At 41.2% G+C, this 22,097-nt stretch overlaps 2 protein-coding genes across 2 annotated transcripts in view; one reads left to right on the top strand and one right to left on the bottom strand.

Annotated features, from left to right (window-relative positions):
• LOC141443578 (uncharacterized) overlaps window positions 1-12,783 on the top strand; it is a 46,376-nt gene extending 33,593 nt beyond the window's left edge. The window contains exons 16-23 of the mRNA XM_074108886.1: window positions 2,960-3,127; window positions 3,568-3,726; window positions 4,055-4,207; window positions 9,145-9,349; window positions 9,566-9,806; window positions 10,194-10,341; window positions 11,841-11,944; window positions 12,692-12,783. Of these exons, the coding sequence (XP_073964987.1) occupies window positions 2,960-3,127; window positions 3,568-3,726; window positions 4,055-4,207; window positions 9,145-9,349; window positions 9,566-9,806; window positions 10,194-10,341; window positions 11,841-11,944; window positions 12,692-12,770 (1,257 nt within the window). The 3' untranslated portion in view covers window positions 12,771-12,783. The remainder of the gene's footprint in view (window positions 1-2,959; window positions 3,128-3,567; window positions 3,727-4,054; window positions 4,208-9,144; window positions 9,350-9,565; window positions 9,807-10,193; window positions 10,342-11,840; window positions 11,945-12,691) is intronic.
• Window positions 12,784-21,866: 9,083 nt separating this feature from the next.
• LOC141443263 (uncharacterized) overlaps window positions 21,867-22,097 on the bottom strand; it is an 8,975-nt gene continuing 8,744 nt past the window's right edge. Inside the window, exon 8 of the mRNA XM_074108472.1 lies at window positions 21,867-21,883. Coding sequence (XP_073964573.1) covers window positions 21,867-21,883 — 17 coding nt within the window. The remainder of the gene's footprint in view (window positions 21,884-22,097) is intronic.

Raw genomic sequence — 22,097 nt, 5'->3', positions numbered from 1 at the left:
TGCACGTGTGCTCTTCCTTTCCTCTGGGGTCTAACTTCTCAGGTCGCGGTCGCGAAGGCAGCACGTCGAGCGTGTTGTCTGTTCATTGCGCGGCCAAGACGCTCGCCGCTTAGTGGCTGCCTGGCAGCAACCTGACAGCAATGAATGATTTCGTTTGCCTCCCTCTCACACAATATTAACATGCTTACCGCACCGTTGCCCGCGAACTTTGTGACCGCGGCCTCAAAGGTCTATCGGAACCTTGGAATACTGGCCCGTTTAAATAGAGCAGTGTGAGTAACTCGGAAATTTTAAGACTGAAAGATTTAAGGAAACATGTTATACTCATACAACGTGTCTCTATCCTCTAGAGTCTAGACAGAGATAAAGAACGTGTTGATTATGGTATTCGTAACCTTCATTTAGCGTTGCCTCTGGGAAACCACGCTGCTCCCAGACAACGTCTCATGGCACTGCTATTATTATATTAGAGCAAGAGCCCGCGGCAGCCAGACCTACGTTATAGTTTATAATATAAAGGTTGAAAGTTTTTTTATGTATGGTAATACTAGCACAGGTAAGAATGATCCTCAACTATGAAATTTGGATATTGAGCGCTTTGGAAAATATCACGTTTCAAACCTCACAAATTTGCAACTCAAATTCTTCATAATATAAAACTCCATTTTTATATACAGCTTGGAAAGATCGAATGCCACATGGATGGCAACTACCTTAAATATTGAAAATAGCACATTCTGTGTAAAGGAGACTTTCCTTTATTTTTAAAAACAATAAATTGTGCATTTATGGATTTTTGAATAATCGCTTGTCTTAGTCGGGACTCGAATCGATCAAATGCGATAAAAATAACATGCTGTATTTTATGACGCTGATCAAAAGGGTTAGCTACTGAAGGTTAGTGATAAGGTTCAGTTGTCTCTAAATAACAAATTCTGAAAAAAAAAATGCCAATTGTCAACAATCCACAAGCATACCTACGTGAAGCCGATATGATGGTCATGCTGTTAGGTCAGCAGTCGCTATAGCAAAATGCTATACCACTAAAACCTAATTAGGTACCTATATGGACATAATAATAGAGAACAATACATAGGTAAACAATATACTAGATTGTTTTCAGGTCTTACAGTGAGTACGAAATCTTTTTCAATAATATCTTTCACCAGTTTTCTCACGTTTATGAGTGTGTTGGCACCAGTGTTGTGAAGATTACAAACAAACGGAGATTCTTGTTTTTCTTGTAAGAATACAGAAGGTAAGTGACTTGTAAGTATACAGGTAAGTATGCAAGAAAATTAAGTGAGAGGTAATTCTGGAGACCAGAGTCAATCCTAAGGGGCTGTTTCACCATCCATTGATTAGTGTTAACTGACGGTTAAATGTGACGCCGTCTCCGTCTATTCGAACAAAACAATGAATCAATGAATGGTGAAACTGCCCCTAAGTAATTATTATGTGGTAACGTTTAGCACATCTCACACGGCGAGAAAAAACAATAACTGGACCAACTTTTTATTTTATTTTATTCGACTGGATGGCAAACGAGCAAGTGGGTCTCATGATGGTAAGAGATCACCACCGCCCATAAACATCTGCAATGCCAGGGGTATTGCAGATGCATTGCCAACCTAGAGGCAAATACAATACAAATAACTTTATTTCGCTTGAAATATGGTACAAGAGGTGTTAATTAAAAGACAATATTGGTTCACATATTTCACCATCATCTGGCATGCAAAATGTCATAAATTACAATTCTTATTTTTATATTATAATCAAAATAAGATGGAATACCTCAGGTGCCAGTAATTTCACCGGCTGTCTTACTCTCCACGCTGAAACACAACAGTGCAAGCACTTATATATAATAGTTTAAATAAACTCGACATTGTCATTTCAAAGTCCAGTGTCTTAAAGCGACTGAATCGATTTTAATGAAACGTAGCTGATAATTAGCTTCTGATTAAAAATACCGGTTCAAAATAGGTCGATGCGTTTGGAAGTTATGATGCCACAGACACTTACACATGTAATACCGCACTAATTGCGTCGGGGATTAACCTTTTCGCCGCCACGTCAAGTACAAAAGTCATCAGCCATACAAAGGCCATACGCCAGGCTTCTATATTGCAATGTCTGAAATTGAACCTTAACTCAATAGACCGAAGGTTGCTTTTGCATTGAAGTAATGGACGTATATATAGGTCGTTGGATCGATGGTCGTTGGCGTGGAACCTGCGGTGCGTATATATTGAGTCGTTGGCGTCGAAAAGGTTAAAATCAAGAGTCCTATCTAGCCTATAGTTGATTTGGTTAGGGTTGGTCCTTATCACATCTCCAGTATTGCCCGCATATCATTTGAAGTACCTACTAATAGTCGCTATACTGATGTCAAACATTTGCAGCTCGCAAAGCAATAAAAAAAGTAATTATTAATTTAGATAATTAAACCACCACGTGCCAGCGCACACTTTATTTTAGAAGTCCACAATCGTGTCTATCCAATGACCTATGGTCTACCTACCACGGGCTGCGAGTGTTCCACATAAGTATAAGGAGGAGAGATTAGTATACTCGTATATAGAGTTATTATTATTCAAGCATTCCGACCGCCTTATTTGAAGGCTGTAGAATTTGATGACATTCTTATTAATTTTTTAGACGTCTAGTTAAACTGTATTAACTGAAAACTGTAACAATATCTTCTCCATGTCAACAAAAACGGCCAACTCACTATGCTGAGCCGAGACCGCTGCGCGATTTCGTAAAAACTTGTTTTTTTATTTATTTCTTAAATGCCTGTGTGTGATGTATATGTTTTTGCGAAAAGGGAATAACTATTTATATTTATTTATTTATGTATCCACGAAAATCATTCTGAACAAACGCTCGAATAATGACCCCACCCACGGGCATCCGATCTCTCTGTCTCTTTCTAAACGCGTTTGTTAAACAGAAGCAGAAGCACCACAAGAACAAGTTCGTGCTGGTCGTGGAGCGCACCCTCATGAACAACTCGCGCGAACACCTCGAGGTGGACATCCACTGCGCGCACCGCCGCCTGCTGCCCAACAACAGCTTCGTGCGAGACCTCGTCACCATCCTTAACGAGAAGAACATACGGGTGAGGCCCTCGCACCTACAGGAGGCGCGCCACTGCGGCCCCGCCGCCTGCTGCCCAACAAAAAGATTGTATTTTTCATCATCATGGTGACCAACACTACTGTTCACCACGCCACCAGATGTTAGACTATATTCCTCCCTCCTTTGAAAAGTCTTGCGTCTAACATCTGGTAGCATGGTGTACGGATGTGTTGCTCTAAGGATAAACTCTGGTTGAGTTCAAAACGCGTCAGTGTAGAAAGGTGGTGGTGATAGTTGGGTTTGTGTGATTTGTGTGTATTCCTGCTGTGTGGAGGTAGAGAAGCTGCATGAACACACATTTATTGCATAGACATTATGATAAGGTCGCGGGTGAGCAACGTAATTGTTTTTAGTTCATTGTCATGGACATCCGTAAACTAACGCTGATTTAATAAATGGTTTATGAACGCATATCTCCAGGTGATAAACAACGGGCGCGTGTTCGAGCGCAACCGCGTGACGCAGCTGGGGCCGCGCGAGCGCAAGGTGCTGCACAAGCTGGGGGTGGTGCCCGCGGCCCCCCCGACCTCCGCGACCCCCGCCCCCGGCGACCCCACCGCGCCCCCGCCCCCCACTGAGGTCAGTCTTTCCTCATCTCCACAAGCTTGGAATTGCCTCCTCTGAGCGTGTGCGGTGTGGCCGCTCCTTTCATTGACATAATATGAAATTGTTTAACGGATTTGGCATAACATTGAAGTGGCAGAATAATAAAAAGCTTCATAATAAATAGTGGTTCTCTGTTGGATCGCACAATGCCAGAGCGTCCGAGTGCTGGGCTGTTCCAGCAGTTGCCGTCTTTAGCATGCATCTGATACTTGGCTACTTGGCTAAAACTTTATGTAGGGACATCTAATATGTAGGTGACAATGGAACAACTACTTACGGCATTGGGGCAAACTTTTTCCAGAAAGCGGCGGAGCGCGCCGGCGAGCAAGATAGCAAGAAAACCCGCGCGCGGCCGCAGGGCTCCACCGCGCCGAACGACGCCACCGCGCAGCCCAAGCGCATCATCATAGAGGACTTCGTGGAGATCAAGCCCGCCGCCTACGCAGCCCCCAAAGTAAGCGCGCGCCGCAAGCGACACAGCGTCACCTACCTCCCTCTGCTGCGGTACAAGGCCCTCCGGCAGAAGACCAAAAAGCCCACGACCACCACGACGACGGAGAAGCCACTGTCGTGCCCCCCGCGCCGCCCCACCAGGCGCCCCCGCCGCACCAAAACCCCCCGCCTGCCCTTCCGACCCTACCAGATGTACAACCCCACCGCCCCCCCTTGCATCATGTATTATAACCCGCTTATCGGACGATCCATACCGCTCTGCGGACAGGATCCCAAGTACGTGCACGATATCAACTGTGGGTATGGTTAGCGCGGAATACCAGCTCGTGAGGTAGCGGGGGGCACGACACTCGTCCTCAAGACGTACCCCAAATACCGAAGTATGTACCGTGACGTATTAATATACATTTTGAAACAGACAGACCTTATAATAGACAGTGTACCGGTAGTTTAAGGTACTCCTGGACAAGAAGCTACACATGTAATTAGTACAGATGTAGTAGTAGTGACTTTTCCCGATGGAATACGTTCCATCGGGAAAAGTCGGATCTCAATCGGAATACGACGGCACCCGAAATGTCAATCAATTATTGTATTACCTACCGAATGAGCCACATTTTCATATCCGTGTCCGTATACGGCCGTAAGCCGTAATTGACGTTAAAAGTTAAGCAACTTGCTTGCGGCTTTGGCGGAATATTTCATTTCGAGTGTGAGGTTAAAAAATTGGTTACGCTTAGATACACCAGCGAGTAGTTCTTGGTGAAATAAATATTCATAGTTTACGAAAAAAAATAAAAAAAGGCAATATTGATAACAGCGCCATCTAACGGAACATTGATCCTGAGCTAACCAGGAGCATCGCTCTATGGAACTTTATTATTTAGTTTCAAATGTCAAAACGGCTGTTTGCACTGTACGATGGGTACTAATATGGCAAGCTAATAGAAAGAGCACAACAAAAATGAACTTTTCCGATAAATACGATGGAAAATTATGCACGCCATGTAAGCTTTTAATATTCTAGTCAATGCGTCGACCCACAGACATTTACAGACCTATAGTAACTCAAAAGTACAAATTGTGAAATAAAATGTTCATACATTTAAATTATAGTTTTTCTTGTGTCCGTATACTGTTACTATACCTAACAGGTTTTTCGATCCCATCTTTATCTTAAAGACAGTGAACCAGAAAGCGCTTATCAAAGGCCGCCGTATTGTCGCAGGCACTCGAGAGTCAAAATCGCTATTGCTATTACCTACTCATTTTTTCCGTCAAACGGTGTAGTGAGGACAGAAAGAGACAATGAAGGTAAATGCGATCGCGACACGCGCCCTAGACAATACGACGTTGGAAATGAAAACATTTTCACAAAAGTTCATTTTCGTGAACTACATCTGCGGGTGGCAGTGTAAGTACAGTCGAGTTTATTTATTTATAACAGTTTACATTTTAGGCTTACAGACCTAACAGTACCTACAACACCAAAGCGCCTAGAATGCTAAAAATAATAAATCTTACTCAGGGTAAAATTCATGTGTTATGATAAAAAAAAACGAATAACAATAGTAACCTGAAATTAAACATACCTACTACTAATTACACATATTTATTATAAACTTGTGAGCAAAAATTTAATCAAAAATATCTGAATACGACTCTATTGTTAACGGCGTAAAAGCGCGGACTGTACAGTCGCAGAATAAAAAGTAAACTACCTTAAGGTCTATTTTTGCTTGCTCAGTATAACTGCTTTATCGACCGAGTATGACGTATTCCGTCATAATATCATTCAAAAAGGTAACATGTGCTTGCAACGTGTAACTAATTCATTTGAATACCTACTGGTCACCCTTTTCATTCCGCCACTGTACTCGTAGTAAAGTGACTTATCGTTTTCGCGGCCCAAATCTGATGCCGTATTGTCTTAAGATTGGTTTTTGGAGTCTTACAGCCTTATTCATAAAAAAACCTTAATTGAGGTTTGATCGGTCTGTTACTTAGCAGACTGATTAAGCTTGTTAGACGGTTGTCAAGAAGTATGATTCATAAACGCTTGCTAGCAGTCTGCTAGTTGTTGAGCTGCTGATAGACGGATTAGACGCGTTATGTTGGCCACCTTGACAAATCAAAGACAAAAAATGGCCTAATCGATAATTTAAAAAAAAAATTGACAGCAGTGACAGCAAATTACCAGGGAAAAAAAAGCGAGATGTTTGTTTTCCCGCCATTTCCGATCCGCATGTTTATGTTGTGCAAAAAGCCATAATTATGTTAATCATCCTTATTTTTTTTCATATTTATTGTTAATTATTGTTGCTAATTTAGAGGATTTTTAATACAAATTCCTGAAATAAATTTTCCTGTTTTTTTTTTTAAATCTGCGTAGCCCTGCCTTCACTATAAATATCTTCGGTACGGTTACCTAATGATTCGCCGACTATTTTTAGGCAGATTATTGATTGGCAGACAACGTTTCGCCGAGTAACGGTACGCCGATGAATTTATACGCAGATGTATTGTTTCGCAGACTAACGTTTCGTAACTCAACCTTTAGCAGACTATTTACTCGGCATATGAGTCAGTAAGCCGAACAACTATTTACAGAAATTCGTTTAGCCTATTAATCACTACACATTTTGCACATTTGGTCGAACAACCTTTCGCTTTTGTAACGGTTGAACTATTATTCAGTGCGCATATCAACTTTCGCATCTTTTCGTTTCGCATGGGGACTGGCATTCAACACCGTGAATATGTGTGGATTACACTATGGCTTTATTAGCATTTTTACACGCCGTGCTGACCGCGCATTTTTTATGATTTTTTATGTACCCTCACAAGTTTCAAACGTATAACGCAAGTAATAAACGTATTTTTGACCATCATTTGTATTTATTTTACATTGGAGTTTAAACAAACCAAGTCGCGATGCTAGCAGTTCGATTCTGGCACTTCGCCGGCCGCTACCGCGGCACGCTCGCTTCGCTCGCTCGGCTCGTGCGTTGTTGGTCGCAATTCTACCTAACACTCCTCCTCGCTGACGCTCGTCGTCGCACCTAACTTCATTTTGATAAATGCTAGTATATTTATATAGTCAACTCAGTAAAATCCTACCTATCGTTTGGCCGATTTTATCTACGCAGATTACGAAACAAAAATCGACTGAACATTAAATCTACTTAACAATATGAATGCCATGTGATAACTCTGCTTATCGTGTCTCGACGAACAGTTGTTCGGTTAACTGAACAATTACGAAACAAACAATCTACTAAACGTAAATCTGCTTATCGCTATTCTTCCTACCGACTACTCGGCGAAACGAATAATAGGCGTAACGAAATTATACCAAACGTTGCTCGGCCAAAAGAAAAATCTGCCAACAGTTGTCTGCGAAACGAAAATCTGCGTAATGAAACTCGGCAAAACGACAGGTCACCCTATAAATATCTTCGGTACCTATGTTTTTTGCTCTAGTCAAAGTCAGCTGTTCAAACTTTGGCGGCCATTTGTGACTTAGCAGAGAGATAAAGAGGGTCTACGTCCTCTAACTTTAGCAGAGCCTTGATCGACTGATTAGCGCTAACAGACGTTTATGAATCATGTTGTTTAGCATCGGGCCTTCAAGGAGCCTTCAAGGAGGCTCTAACTTTTTATGAATAAGGCTGTTATTATTTTATTTTATTTTTGAGCGGTTAGTTCCAATGGAATGTTGGAGAGTTTCTCGTTGAGGGCTAAAAACATAGATGTCGCTAGTGTCGCTGCTTAAATAAATAAGAAACAAACAGGTGGTAGGACCTTGTGCAAGGTCCGCCCGGATTGCTACCACCATCTAACTCGCTAATCCTGCCGTGAAGCAGCAGTGCTTGCACTGTTGTGTTTCGGCGTGGAGAGTAAGACAGCCGGTGAAATAACTGGCACTTGAGGTATCCCATCTTAGACCTCTAGGTTGGCAACGCATCTGCAATACCCCTGGTGTTGCAGATGTTTATGGGCGGTGGTGATCTCTTACCATCAGGAGACCCACTTGCTCGTTTGCCATCCAGTCAAATAAAAAAAAAAAAAAAAAACAATCTGAGATATGGGTGCATAGGAGAAATTCGTGTCTGTACCTGTCCAGTGGTAGTATAGGATAGGGGTATGGCACGCAGCACGGAATGCTGAGGACCTGGATTTGATTCCCAGCGCTGATTAATTTTTCTGGTTTTTCTGTGCATCTATATTTCAGTTTGTATTTCCGATGCCGTATTGTCTAACGCGCTGGCGTTCGTGATCGCATTCACCGTCTCTTTCTATCCTCGTCTTATACCGTGTGACAGAAAGAAGTGGTGAAAACGATTGTGATTCATAGTGTATTAGACAATAAGGTCTCTGACCACGAAGGGTTGCTTGCTATGGTACTTTGATCAGTCTCTGAGTTGTCGATGAACTCGCTCGCTTACACCGTTAGCAGCTGGGTGAACAGGGTGTGGCAGTCCATCTTAGTGGCATCACAACGATTGATAAGGACTAATGCAGGTTTGAGAAAGCCATTTTTCGATTCAGGGATTATTAGACTGCATTTCCACTAGCGATGCACGATGTGCGGGAATGTGTGTGCCATAGGTACGCCATGAACCACATAGATTTATTCTTCTTCACTTATCTACCTATCCTCGGCCCGCTGAGCTGTTTCTACGTTAAGCATGTAGGTACCTACATGAAGAATGAGGGAGGGGGGGCTCCAATAGACAGGTGTCATGCCTGGAGACCGAAGTCCGAAGGACGAGCGACGGTAGCGTCCGAGTTGTGAAACTTCGACAGCGCGACGTAGAACACGGTTGTAGTTTCTATATGTGTTCACTAGATGGCGTTAGGAGTCACTACCAACTAAAATAAAACCTCTGTAACACCAATAAGCGAAATTAGAATAAATAATGTTTGCGTGTCCAGCGTTCGAAGAAGCGCAAGCACAAGCACTCGGCGGCGCTTCGCTCGCGCCTCACTCCGCCGTCGGAGCCCGAGCGCTCTGAGGAGTCCCCGCTGCTGCTCGCCAAACGGCCCGACGCGCCGGACACGTCGGACGCGTCGGACGCGCCCGGCCTCGTGCGCCGCGCCAGCGACGAGAGCGACGACGACTATTGGAACGCCGGGACTGGTGAGTTATACCATACAGACGATGTTGTCGTCTAGCCTTCCGAGTTCAATTATTTCCTGTTCTATTCTGGGTAGAAACTGTATCAATAGGTCTGTGGCCGCCTAACACAGCTGGTCTTAGTAATTTAACTACAAAGGCTTGTTTACACTGTGTCGCACCTAAACTTGCTAATTAACAAATTGTAAGCAGTCCTTTACAGCAAGTAAACGATTGCAGGTCCCTCAAAGGCGCGCAACTCGTCCCACGCGCATCCAACGCGCACTCACGAGGACTCCGACCCGCACGACGCGCCCGACGCGCACGATACGCACGACGCGCACGACGAGCGCGAGGGACACGACGGCCACGATGGACACGATGGACACGAGCCGCACGCCGCGCCCGACGCGGCCTCGCCCGAGCACGCCGCGCCCCAAACTCATGAACCCCACACCTCGGATCCCAAGCACGACGCAAGGTCTGCTTAATTATTTTTACATATTATTATAATTATTTACAGAGATTAATCATAAGTACATAACAATAGATGTAATAACATTTGGTTTGTCTCGATTCCACTATTATTATTTTGATTAAGTTTACCTATTTGGGGTACGTATCTAATCGCATAATTTTTGTTTGTAATAATATAAGTTTATCATAATTATTATTACATATATTTTTTCCTGCGTAAACCGGAACTTTTTCAGAAATTCTTAAATGATAGAACCACAGCATTCTCAAAAGTCATAATGTAATGTTTGTCATAATTATTTTTTCATTGAATCTATAAAACAAACTTGCCCTAACCTAAAGAGGATGAACCAGACCACATAAGTCGTCCGAATAAAATGTTTTTGTTTAGGTTCCGTGTAGTGTCAGCGGACGCGCGCTCGGGCGAGTTCCGCGACGTGCCGCCGCAGCGCAGCCGCGTGCTGGCGGCGCGCGCGCAGCTCGCCCACGCCGCCAGCGGGAGGGGGCGGGGGACCACAGGAGGGGGGGAAGACACCGAGGTAACGAGTCTCTTTCGTTTGCCCTAAAGGTGCGGCCACATGCAGTCACTCGTTTGTAGCGATAAATCCAGTCACGTGACCACATTTTGAACGTGATTTTGAATTTCCCGCGACTAAAAAAAGTAGCGTTAAGTCGCCGCGTCGAGCAGCAGCGACAAGATGGCTGCTTGCAGGAAATATCTTGTCTTGCAAGCTAATTTCTTATCTCATTTAGTAGCAGTCGTGGCAGTGGAACAAAAGAAGAAATTGGAGTGAATGAAAAAAAATAACGGTTTTTTTGCCGAAACTGAGTTTTTTTTCCAGCGATAGCTCAACATTTTCAGCTTTATCGCTATATGTCACGTGATCAGATTTGACACTGGAAACGAGTGACGAGCGACTTGCATGCAGCCGCACCTTCATTTCATATGCTATAATATTTTTATCACACTACTGTTAGAAACGGAACGTAACATAGTTTCATTTTTTACCGCGCTGTCAGTGGCGCCGCTAACTGTCTCTACTCTTCTCTCGCTTCGCGCGTAATTAAACGCCTGTAAAGATAACTTAAAACAAGTACAGTCTGATCCTAGATTTTTTATTTCATGCAATCCAACGCGTTCCTTCAACTCAAAAGTACCACGGGAATTCACGGGATATTTTTTTTACTAGAGAGTTCTGACCATTTCAGTAATGGGCAATACTACTGAGTCAAAATATCAAATTAGTCTAGGGTATAGTAATAATAAATATCCAGAGCCTTTTTTGACGTGTGTATTTATTATTACAAATGCGAAAGTTTGTGTGTATATATGTTCGTTACTCCTTCACGCTAAAATGACTGGACGGATTTGGATAAAATTTAGTATGTAGATAGTTTGACGTCTAGAGTAAACAAAGGCTACTATTATTTCGATGTTTTAATTTATCTGTTACGGCAGAAAGTGCCTTTTAGCTTTTGGCACAGGTATTCTTATCCATTGTAGCACATTGTACTGTTTGTATAAGCTTAATAAAAAATATATTAATTCCCACGGAACCAGGAAAAAATGTTTGGATATTTTCCACAATTGTTTTTAGTGCAACGTCAATGAAGACCGTGATATAAATTTTGGAAAATCCCGCGGGATTCGAGTGAAATCCCGGAGTTTCAATCCAAATGCTGGTCAATGGTCATTTACTCGGTGTCCGTAAACTGTAGGCTAATAAAATACTAAAACAAATCAAAATTCGGTTTATGTTTTGGTTATGTTTGCAAATATTGGTTGCGGTCAGGTATAAATAGGCAGTGCCACGAAAGTTGAAGTGAATGATTACACACACAGCTATAGGGTAGTGTTACCAGAGTTGAGGTCACGCACACAAGAACATCTCGTGTAATGACAGCGGGATTTTGACATTTACTCGTTCATTTCATTCATTCTCGTTTTGTGCAATCAGTTCTTTTTGTAGCTGTGTGTGTAATCATTCAGTTCAACTCTGGTGGCACTACCTGTACTAGGTGTAAACTTACGTTGCAGACGACGGGCAGCGCGCACGACGCGGGCGCGCCGGTGCAGCTGGTCATGCGCAGCAACCTGACCTTCAACCTGGGCGACGAGCTGTTCACGTGGCGCCGCGACAAGTGAGACTACACCCCCTCCCCCCCCACAGACACTCATAGCACGCCCCCTTACACAGCAAAGTCATAATGTAATTTTTGTTAGTCGTAATTTCTTTCCCGCCGAAACCGTATTTGTTTCTGAAAATTTAAAATAGTTATCGTATAGAAAACTCTAGGGTTAGGTTAGGATTGTTTAATCCCTTTAATCCTGAACAAATGAATAGACTCAGAGAAAAAAAGTTATGACAAACATAACATTATGACTTTTAACAAGGTGCCAACACTATTTGAGACCCGACGCCGCGACACGCTTGCACACGCCCTCCAACGCGTGTCAGTACTAATCAGTCCCAGAAAAATGCGTTGGACGACGTGGCATGGCGTGGCGTCGCGTTTTATTAATGTGTTCCCGCCTTTTAAATGTTTTCGCCGGAAGACCAGCGCCGACTCCATCCGAGGAGTCTGTATTTATGCTGAGGCGGGACCATTGGGCACATAAAATAGTTTCGCATTGTAACTTACCCTTTCTTTATTTGATTTTTTTTTTCATTTCATTTCAACAATCATGCGAGCCAATATGGACCCGACTAGATTTGGAAATACTACTCTTGGCACTAAGCCTCATACTACGAAATGAAAAATTCGAACTTCGTATCTTGCCGTCCCGCTGGCGCTTATGTTATTCAATACAAGAGTGAGAGGGACGGTACTATACGAACTTCGAATTTGGTAGTAGCCCCCCTGTACCGAGCGGGTGTTCTGTCGCAGCCCGGACGAGCTGGTGATCCCGGCGCCCGAGGCGCGCCCGCCGGACTCCAGCGCGTCTGACAGCAGCGCTGCCGACTGACGCCGCCCCCGCCCCGCGCGCCCCGGCCACGCGTTTGCCAGCAACCACCACGCACGCCATGTCTCGTTGATTGCTCCGACCCTGTGCCACCACTCTCTATTTTAATATTTTAGGTTTCTAGACCTCTAAATCTGACTCAGAGTGGTGCGTATTTATATATTGTCAATTTTGTGCATCACACTTGGTAGAAACTTGTTTCAATCAGCATTACGGTATTTGACCATTTTTTATATGTTTTATAAATTAAAACTTTACAATGCCTGTTATCGAATAGATAAACAATTTTTAAGCTACCTTTACAAATAACAAAGTTATAAAGGTTTGAAAGTCAAGATTAGACAGAGAAAGACATACTTGCATGTGACGTCACACGCAAGTAACGCCATACTTGCTGCATAGAGAAAAGCATTTGAGAAAGAGACAAGTATAAAGATTAAGATTGTTTTTTTTTGAATCTTTTTACATTTTTTATTTCAATTCAAAAAAAATTGTTACTTTTATGGTCATCCCGTAAAACCCATATCGAAAATACAAACTGAAATATAGATGCATAGAAAAACCAGAAATATAAGACCAGCGCTGGTCTAATGCTAGGTCTAACGCTGGTTAATTTGATTGCTTAATAACGACATCTCTTGTCCGGGTGAGCGGTTAGTTCCAATGGGATGCTGAAAGTTTCTCGATGAGGGCTACAGCATAGATGTCGCTAGTGTCGCTGCTTAAGTGACTAAATAAGAAAAACACGTGTCTGTTTCACTGTCCAGTGGTGGTGTAGTGTGTGTGTATAGCACGTGGCACGGAATGCCGAGGACCTGGTCTTATTTTGCTGGTTTTCCTATGCATCTATATTTCAGTTTGTATTTTCGATAAGTAATATAAAGATTTCAAAAAATCACTATAAATCCATTTTTTTTTATTTTTTGACTGGATGGCAAACGAGCAAGTGGGTCTCCTGATTTTCAACCGATTTAAGTTTTCTTTTCGCTTTTAGATCCAATCTTGTTGGTGAATTAATTTTTCACCCACTAGCAGAGGTCGGTACTTGAAATGCATGTTGTAGGTATTGACGCAAGTACAGTCAAGTAAAAGCTTAAATTTAACAAAATGTACAATGTTTTATGAGCAATATTTGTGAAGTAGCGACCGCCCCGAGATGAAGCCTTTTGCGTAGCTCCGCTGTAAACTGACGACTGCTCGCCGCAGATCTCACGAAATCACTGCAATACTCGTGACAACCACAGAACAGAAGAAACTAGGTGACAACTATGTTCACAACACATGATGCCTTTACCCGACTGCCCGAAGATGGGTTATGTTTAGACCCCGGATTTTTTTGGCAATGACGTCACAATAGGGTAGTTACGTCACAGTAGGGACGGTGTTAATTAATACGGCTGCGTAAATAATGATGATGATGATGTGTGCGTGAGAATGGTTCCAAAGACCATTTCACCGTCCAAAAACATCTGCAATGCAAAAAACACCAACAAAAAGCGAGCGGACACAAAACCAAAACGGGGTTAGCTTAAACCTAACGAAATTTTTGTTTTGTTGTAATTACCTACTTGTAATTTTTTTTTATGTAGGTATTAAATTTTAATTTGAAGAAAGAAAGAAAGAAAATCATTTGTTCGTGACAACATGGGTAGATGGGTAGAAATGAAAATAAAAACAAAATACAATAAACATCCCATGGTCCCAAATCAACAATCTGCTGATCTTCTTTGGGACCATCTTTAGGGCAGACGGGTTTTTTGATTTATTAATTTAGGGCTGTTTCACCATCCATTGATAAGCGTTAACCGACGGTTAAATGTGATGCCGTCTCCGTCTATTCGAACAAAACAAATAGAGATGGCATCACACCTAACCGCCAGTTAACACTAATCAATGGATGGTGAAACAGCCCCTTAATGTTTTTTAATCCAAAACTTTTGGGCTGTTGTCATAAGAAATTCTAATTAGTCCATCAGTTAAATTATGAAAAAATATTGGCCACGTTTTATGTTGACAGTTAAACAAAAATTAAATTGCAGGTATGTTTATGTCAGTGAAATAGATAGGTAACATTTTTGATTGTGGAAATCGTGGGGTCTTAAGAGTGTTAAGTTGCTAACAAAAGGTAAAGGTAAGGTTATTTGAGTTAATAATCATCATCGTTCAGGTTACAATGGTAGAATTGTCAAAAAGCTATTTTCGATTAATCGTTTCGGGGCAGCACTAGCTTCACTCATAGTGTACTTATTAGGTTAATATATTAACTAAGTTAGTCTTACAGGCAGAGCAGGACAGAGCTATACGTCCGTCTAGGATGGTTTCTCAATCGCACGTAACATATTATAATACATCGTTAACTAACAATATTTATTATTATACATTTTATCTCCATTGATTTTATTCGAAAACAATAAATTTACGTATGTATTTTGGCAACGCCAATTGCATACTTTTTATTGTTGTGTAATGTGTATATTATTTTTTGCAAATGAATATAAGTTCCTATAGGATAAAGTTTACATATTTTATTTTATAAAATTTATAAATTTACAAAAAAAAGTAAGTTAAATATGAATAATAATTAGAGATAATACGAAATAATTATAATATAAAATAAAAGCATAAATAAATTTGTTAACACTGGAATTTGTCTCATTTATTAACCCGAAGTACACGTCCCTAATAGGTAAGCAACGTCATAAATAAGTGACCACTTTTGTACCTTGTCATTTTAACGTCATGTTTGAAAAGCCATACGAAATTATGTACCGACTTCTCAAAAGTGGTCGTTTATTTATGACGTTGACTGTACAAGCAAACAGATCACTGAATAGAAAATTCGTCATAGCAACCCCCCAATGTATGGTTTTAAAAGACCTATCCAACAGTACCCCACGCAATAGGGTTAGTCGAAAAAAAAACAGCCCAACAATACGTCTTGGGAGGTATGTAGTAACCACAAAATTTTTTTTTGACTGGTGGCTTTCTAGTATAATGGTTTCTGAGCTTAGCCGCGGACAGACAGACATGGCGAAACTATAAGGGTTGTTAAATTAGTAGACTACGGAACCCTAAAAAGGTCGTATCTCAACATCGATAATTTGTCTGAGTGTACTATAAGAACATAATTATTTTGTTGACATATTGATTTGAGATAAGAGATTTTTTTCAGAGTAGTGTGATGAAATGCAGGTTTGCGAGTATGTTACATGTGTTTCTTACCCCTTCGCGCTGAAACGGCTGGACGGATTTGGATGAAATTTGGCGTAGACAGAGCACTAGAACGTTTGGAATAACACACAGGCTACTTTTATACCGTTATTCCACGGGATCCGTGTAAAATCCAAAATCTTAACCACTAAGTATAGAAACATTAAATTTTACACGATTGATCTTCCCATGGGAGGTATGTAAAATTGCAAAACCATGTAAAACTTTGGAATTTTATTTCAACTGCCACAATTATGTTCATGCAGGTAGGTAAAGGTAAAAATGAAATAAATACAAATTTCAAGATTCGTTTTATTCCGTTAATTCGGATTTGACGCATATAAATTTGTACAAAACTTACAAAATATTCAAGTCGGGCAACTGACCACACTCAAATATATCAGTCGACATATTCTGGCGTAACAAACATTTCAAGCCTTATTTCTCTCTCGTCAATGACGTCTAAACACGTCCGGCCCCGGCAAAGATCCACTAAGCTCTTACACTATGCCTACGCATATCCCACAGCAGTTACTTCTATGCCAGTGACACGTATACGTGTCACAGATTGGATGTAATACATTCCGGTGCCAGTGGCACGTCTGTGACTTTTTAATTCTTACTCCTATGCCAGTGACTCCCATGTCGTGTCAAAATAATAAGTACCTCCTAAAGGCTGGCATAGCGTAAGGGCTTAGCGGAACGTTGCCGGAGCCGAATACGGTCCACTAAGCTCTTACGATAGGCATAGCGCACATCCCACAGCAGTCACATACGTGTCACTGGCGTAGGAGTAAGAACTAAAAGTCAGAGACGTTGTGTCACTGGGGCCGAGCGTGTTAACGCATTTATTTCCTTAGGATTGTAAAACACACTTTCCCGAATTGACATCTTTCTTAAAATATGCATGTTCCCCAAAACCTCCCAAATGGTATACGTCACTACATTAAAAAATCTCGTATCTCAAGTCAATACATTCAACAATTGACTCTTGAAATAATGTTCATAAAGTTCACTCAGAAAAATTATCAATTTCGAGGTAAGAGCTTTTTAAAAGTAAGTAGTGCCGATACAGACTTTTTAAAAACGTATATATTAACGAACCATTCTATCTCAAAATAGGTCATATAATATAAGGAATCTGCAATAAACATGACATGGAACGCTTTTTTCACACGTATCCTTCAGAAAAGTAACTTTTCCTCCCTGACGAGAGGGAGCAAAGTGCAACTTTTCTGTGAACAGAAAAAAAAAAGAAACAGAACAGAACAAAAAAGAAACACAGAACAGAAAAGTTGCACTAATACTTAGAAAAGCCTTGAAAGGCAAATTTTATTGCAAAGGCCATTTTTTAAGTTGATAATTGTAAAGCTACGCCATTTTCTATGCTGGGTGTTCTTTAATAATATTTAGAATTTGTTTTTTTTTTAAAGTTTCTTAATGCTTGGTGTGAAAAGTTGTATGAGCCACTCGGGAGCAAAATTATTTTCATCTTGGCCTCGCTACGCTCAGGATTCTATTGTAGAATCCTTCGCTACATTCTGGATTCAATGTACGCCCTCGTCGTAAATACACCATTTTGCTCCCTTGTGACACAAATAACTATAGTACCATTTCGTAGCCAGGTTTGGTACTTAGTTAGCTACGAAAAGGGAACTGTGTTTTCCCATCTCGTAGCTAGCTGCCAAGTGAGAACGATCAACATCCTATTTAAGATTTAAAAAAAATTAAGAAATGGTACTAAGTATACCCGTTTCGGAGCAAACTTCCACTCGGGAATATTATTCCCATTTTGTAGCCAGCTACCATATCTGACTTCAAGATAGGACTAAAGGGGATAATATTGATCCTTGTAATAATACAAAACATGTGGTTCTAATTTCAAAGTACACTTTCTATGGAAAGGAACCATTAGAAAACGTACATATTTGAAGGTCGGAAAAGTTTGTTTTACAATACTAAACCATATTATTAACTAAAGCACCGTTCAGAAATTAGCGTCAGCCCTTACGGGGCCAGCTTACACTGTATAAACATTATACAAAAACAAAAACTACATAACAATTTGAAAAACTAAATAACATTTTTGAGGAACCGCATCCTTTAGGAACATTAATTTTAAGTATTTATAAAAACATAGGCCTTTATTTTATTTATAAACTTCTTACATTAAGATCATGGCACTTTGTACGATATATCTTTTAAATTTAACAAATATAGATTGGACAAAATGTATGGGCCCTGTAGGGAAGGGAAACTGCCTTCATAAATCCTTTAGTTAGCTCATTTTACACAAAGGAAACTTACTTTAATTAAAAAAAAACTACGCAAGACTTCTAAAATGTATTAAAATTGTCTTTCATGTTCATGCGTATTAGAATGGATGATAATAGTAGATTATTGTCGTGGCCTGGAAGTAGGCAATTGCTGGCTGAGTACGCGAGCTCGTCCGTTTAACTAATACGAAGCCAGCAATTGCTATTCCAGGCGAGACTAATGTAAAGCTTTTCTCAAAAATGGTGAATAATTCTGAAATAGAATAAACTTTTTCTCAAAATATATTATAACATTTAATTTTATTCCAATATTTTTCTTATGCTTTCCCGCCTTTTTTCATTAAAAATAAACTGCAGGTGTATTTTTCCACCGAAAACACCACAAGCTGTTTCAGACCCAATAGAAAAAGTCCGGAGTTCCAACAAAATATCTGATACCGGCCATTAGACTTGGCTGTATACGACTTGTGCCAAAATTTCCATGGCCTTTTTAACTTTAAAAAAAATTGTGACTGATTGCAGGCGCGCTAATTCATTATTGTCGAGCTAGCGCGCCTGCAATCTTTTTAACTTTTTAATTTTTCGCTGACCATAAACTATGCACTTCACCTTCTGATATGTAAAGAATAATGTCAACTTTTACGGATATTTTGAGAAAAGTAGAATTAGTGTTAGATTTCAACTTATTTTTTATTTCAAACACTAAGGGGCTGTTTCACCATCCATTGATTAGCGTTAACCGACGGTTAAATGTCGTGCCGTCTCCGTCTATTCGAACAAAACAAATAGAGGCAGCATCACACCTAACCGCCAGTTAACACTAATCAATGGATGGTGAAACAGCCCCTAAATGTATTAGAAAATTTTCACCCTGAACAATAATCCTGTCGTGTTGTTATTTTTATTTTTAACTGGTTCGATTCCCGGATGAGACAAGCGAATTTTAGAAACCCCTTGAATGCAGTTTTGTTCCTTTTTAAAAATAAAATAATGTTTCCTTTTAGTAAAATGAGCTAACTAAAGGATTTAAGGCAGTTTCGTCTCAGAGCCCCTCATTTGTCCCCAGCCTGTATATCTTACACAGTAATACTTTTTGGTTAACGTTTTAACTACGCAACTATCTTACAATATTGATATAAAAATAAACAGAAAATTAAAGAATTTTTAAAAATTCATATTGAGGTAGCTAATAGCACATTGGCAAGTTCAAGCTCAAGTTGTTTTGCCACTGTGTTGTTCTGTTTGTCCAAACATAAACAGATACGGCCCTTAGCTCGGTGAACCACAAACAATAAAACAATGTATACAAAGGATTTAGGTACGTAATACATACCTACGTATTTGTAATATAACACTTAATTTTTTTGATATACACTTTAATCATATTTTTTCTAACATTGTTTTATATTATCAGCACAGCCGTACTGTTCAACAAAGTTTAAGATTTTTTTTAAAACTCCCATCATTCGCCACTATTGGTGTATGCAAGAGATCAAAGTTTCTGATGGGTTGGTAGCACACTCAAGGCCTAAAGCCAGGAGGTGCGGGTTTGAATTCCATCCGCGGTGCGACCGAAAACCTTTTTTTTTTTTTGAAAATAAAAATAGTTTTTTTTTCTACTTTATAATAACAATGTACGAACATTTGCCCCAGAATGGGGCAAATTTGTACACAAACAATTATTAATTAAGGCATCTTTTGGGTTTATTTTAATTTATGTAAGTTAATGGCAATGGGCGGGTCACATCGCTCGAAGACCAGATAACCGTTGGGGAAGAAAGGTGGCGACCACAAACCGGAAGACGCTGGCACGCTTCCCACTAGGTGGACCGAAGCGCGAGTTGCCGGCAACCAATGGATGCTATTTTAAAGGCGGCCTTTGTTGAATAGTGTCTTTCGGCTGATGATGAGTATTTGGGAATGGTCACATCTAGACAATATATATACACAAACTATACTGGCTGTATGAGAGCAATGTTCTAGTAAAAAAACCTAGTTACAATCTATAAGGCCTGCCCATTTCTATCCCAACGATCCTGACTTTTCTTCCCCTGCCCCTTCCAACTTTTTCAGTCTGTCCGCACAAATCCGGTCGGTTCCTGTACGAACCAGCTACGAACACGTCGTTGACGACAGTGGGGTTGTGTGTGAACACGGAGGAAGACGAGGGGGCCAGTGAGTGCGGGGCGGGGGCGGGGCGGGGGCGCGTCGCACGTGGCGGGGCCCACGTCGCGGGTGGGGTACTCGTCGAAACTGTACAGTTCCGCGGGGGGCGGGGACACCTGTGGGGCAAAACGGTACACCGTTATATTGAAGCTCGCTAGTTAACACTTAGCTGTTGCCTGCGACTTCGTTTGTAGCGCGCTTGCGGGAACTATACAATGTGATAAAAACCATCCTATGCTCTCCGCAGGGTCGCAAATTATTCCCATTCTAAATTTAATTACGATCGGGTGAGTACTTTAAACGTGAAAGCGTAACAGACAGACATACTCACATTCGAATTTATAATATTAGTTAGGACATCGATGGTTGCGTTGATCATCTTCAGCCAGAAGAGGTCATAACCTCCTAACGCCCAAGTCAAAATTTTGTTTTATGAACATGAAGTTTTATGTCACTTGTGAAAGAGTTCAATGTCAAATTATCGATAAGTAATTAATAAAGGACTTTGGGCGTTAGGAAGATATGGCTCTTTCAAAAAAACCAAACAAAGATCACCTCGTACTTTACTCTTCATAGCAAATTACAGCAGCGTAAGCACTGCTACTTGGTGTGGCGACAGAATCAGAGGGTAAGAGGTAGCGATTCAGATTGACTTTGAACAATTTTTTATATCGCGTGTGTTGAGTGTCTGCCTGTCTGTCTGATGCACGTTGCCTACTGCCTATGATGTGTCTGCCCGGTTGCATGTTTACTTGTTATTCTATTTTCACTTATTTACTATATTGCTCTAGGCGAAAATGCTCTTAGGAGACCTTTACTAACTTTTTGAGTGATGACAATCGACATTCACATTTTTGAAAAAATATACAGTCAGCGAGAAAATCGACAGATTTGACTTTTTTTTAATGCCAATCGGTCCCATTCTATCAAGGATTAAAACACTCTTGAGACCAACTAAGGTTAGAGTACTAGAACACCCACAAATCAAAGAAAACTTTTTCCATACAGTTCGTAGGGTACTAATTTGCAAAGTGAAACTTTCGCATGTTGTTTTTTTACGAATATGAGTCCTTTATGCTTAAAGAAAATTAAACAGTATGTAGACAACTAAAAACTGAACATTTTAACTAACGTTAGTGTCTTATTGCTGCCCCATCTCAACTTTCCACCCTGTATAAACTACCTAATGGAAGAGAGTGTGTCTGTCTGTCTGTATACCTGCAGACGGCGGCGGCGCGCCTCTCCGAGCAGCACCCGCAGCGCGGCGGCGTGCCCCGCGACCGCGCTGGCCAGCGCCGCGGCCGAGAGCGCGCCGCCCCCTCCCGGCCCCGCCCCGGCCCCGCCCCGCCCCCGCCCCCGCCCCCGCCCCAGGTCGAGCTGCGTGGAGTGCGCGGCGAGCGCGGCCCCGCGCGCGAACGAGCCGCTCGACACGGACGGCAAGCTGTCGCTACGATACATCGCGCCCTGCAACAAACATAACATGTCGACCGGATGGCCAAGCGGTCAGATAACCTGACTACGAAGCTTGAGGTCCGGGTTCGATCCCGGCCGGGGCAGATATTTGTATGAATAATGCCAATATTTGTTCTCGGATCTTGATGTTTAATATGTATTAAGTATGCAATTACCTATTATAAGTATGTATAGTACAAGCTTTGCTTAGTTTGGGAACTAAGTC

The sequence above is a fragment of the Choristoneura fumiferana genome, chromosome 27 (genome assembly GCF_025370935.1).
Source record: "Choristoneura fumiferana chromosome 27, NRCan_CFum_1, whole genome shotgun sequence".
NCBI classification, from domain to species: Eukaryota; Metazoa; Arthropoda; class Insecta; order Lepidoptera; family Tortricidae; genus Choristoneura; species Choristoneura fumiferana.
Note: the sequence above shows the minus strand (reverse complement) of the source record. Positions and strands in the feature narration are given on the sequence as shown.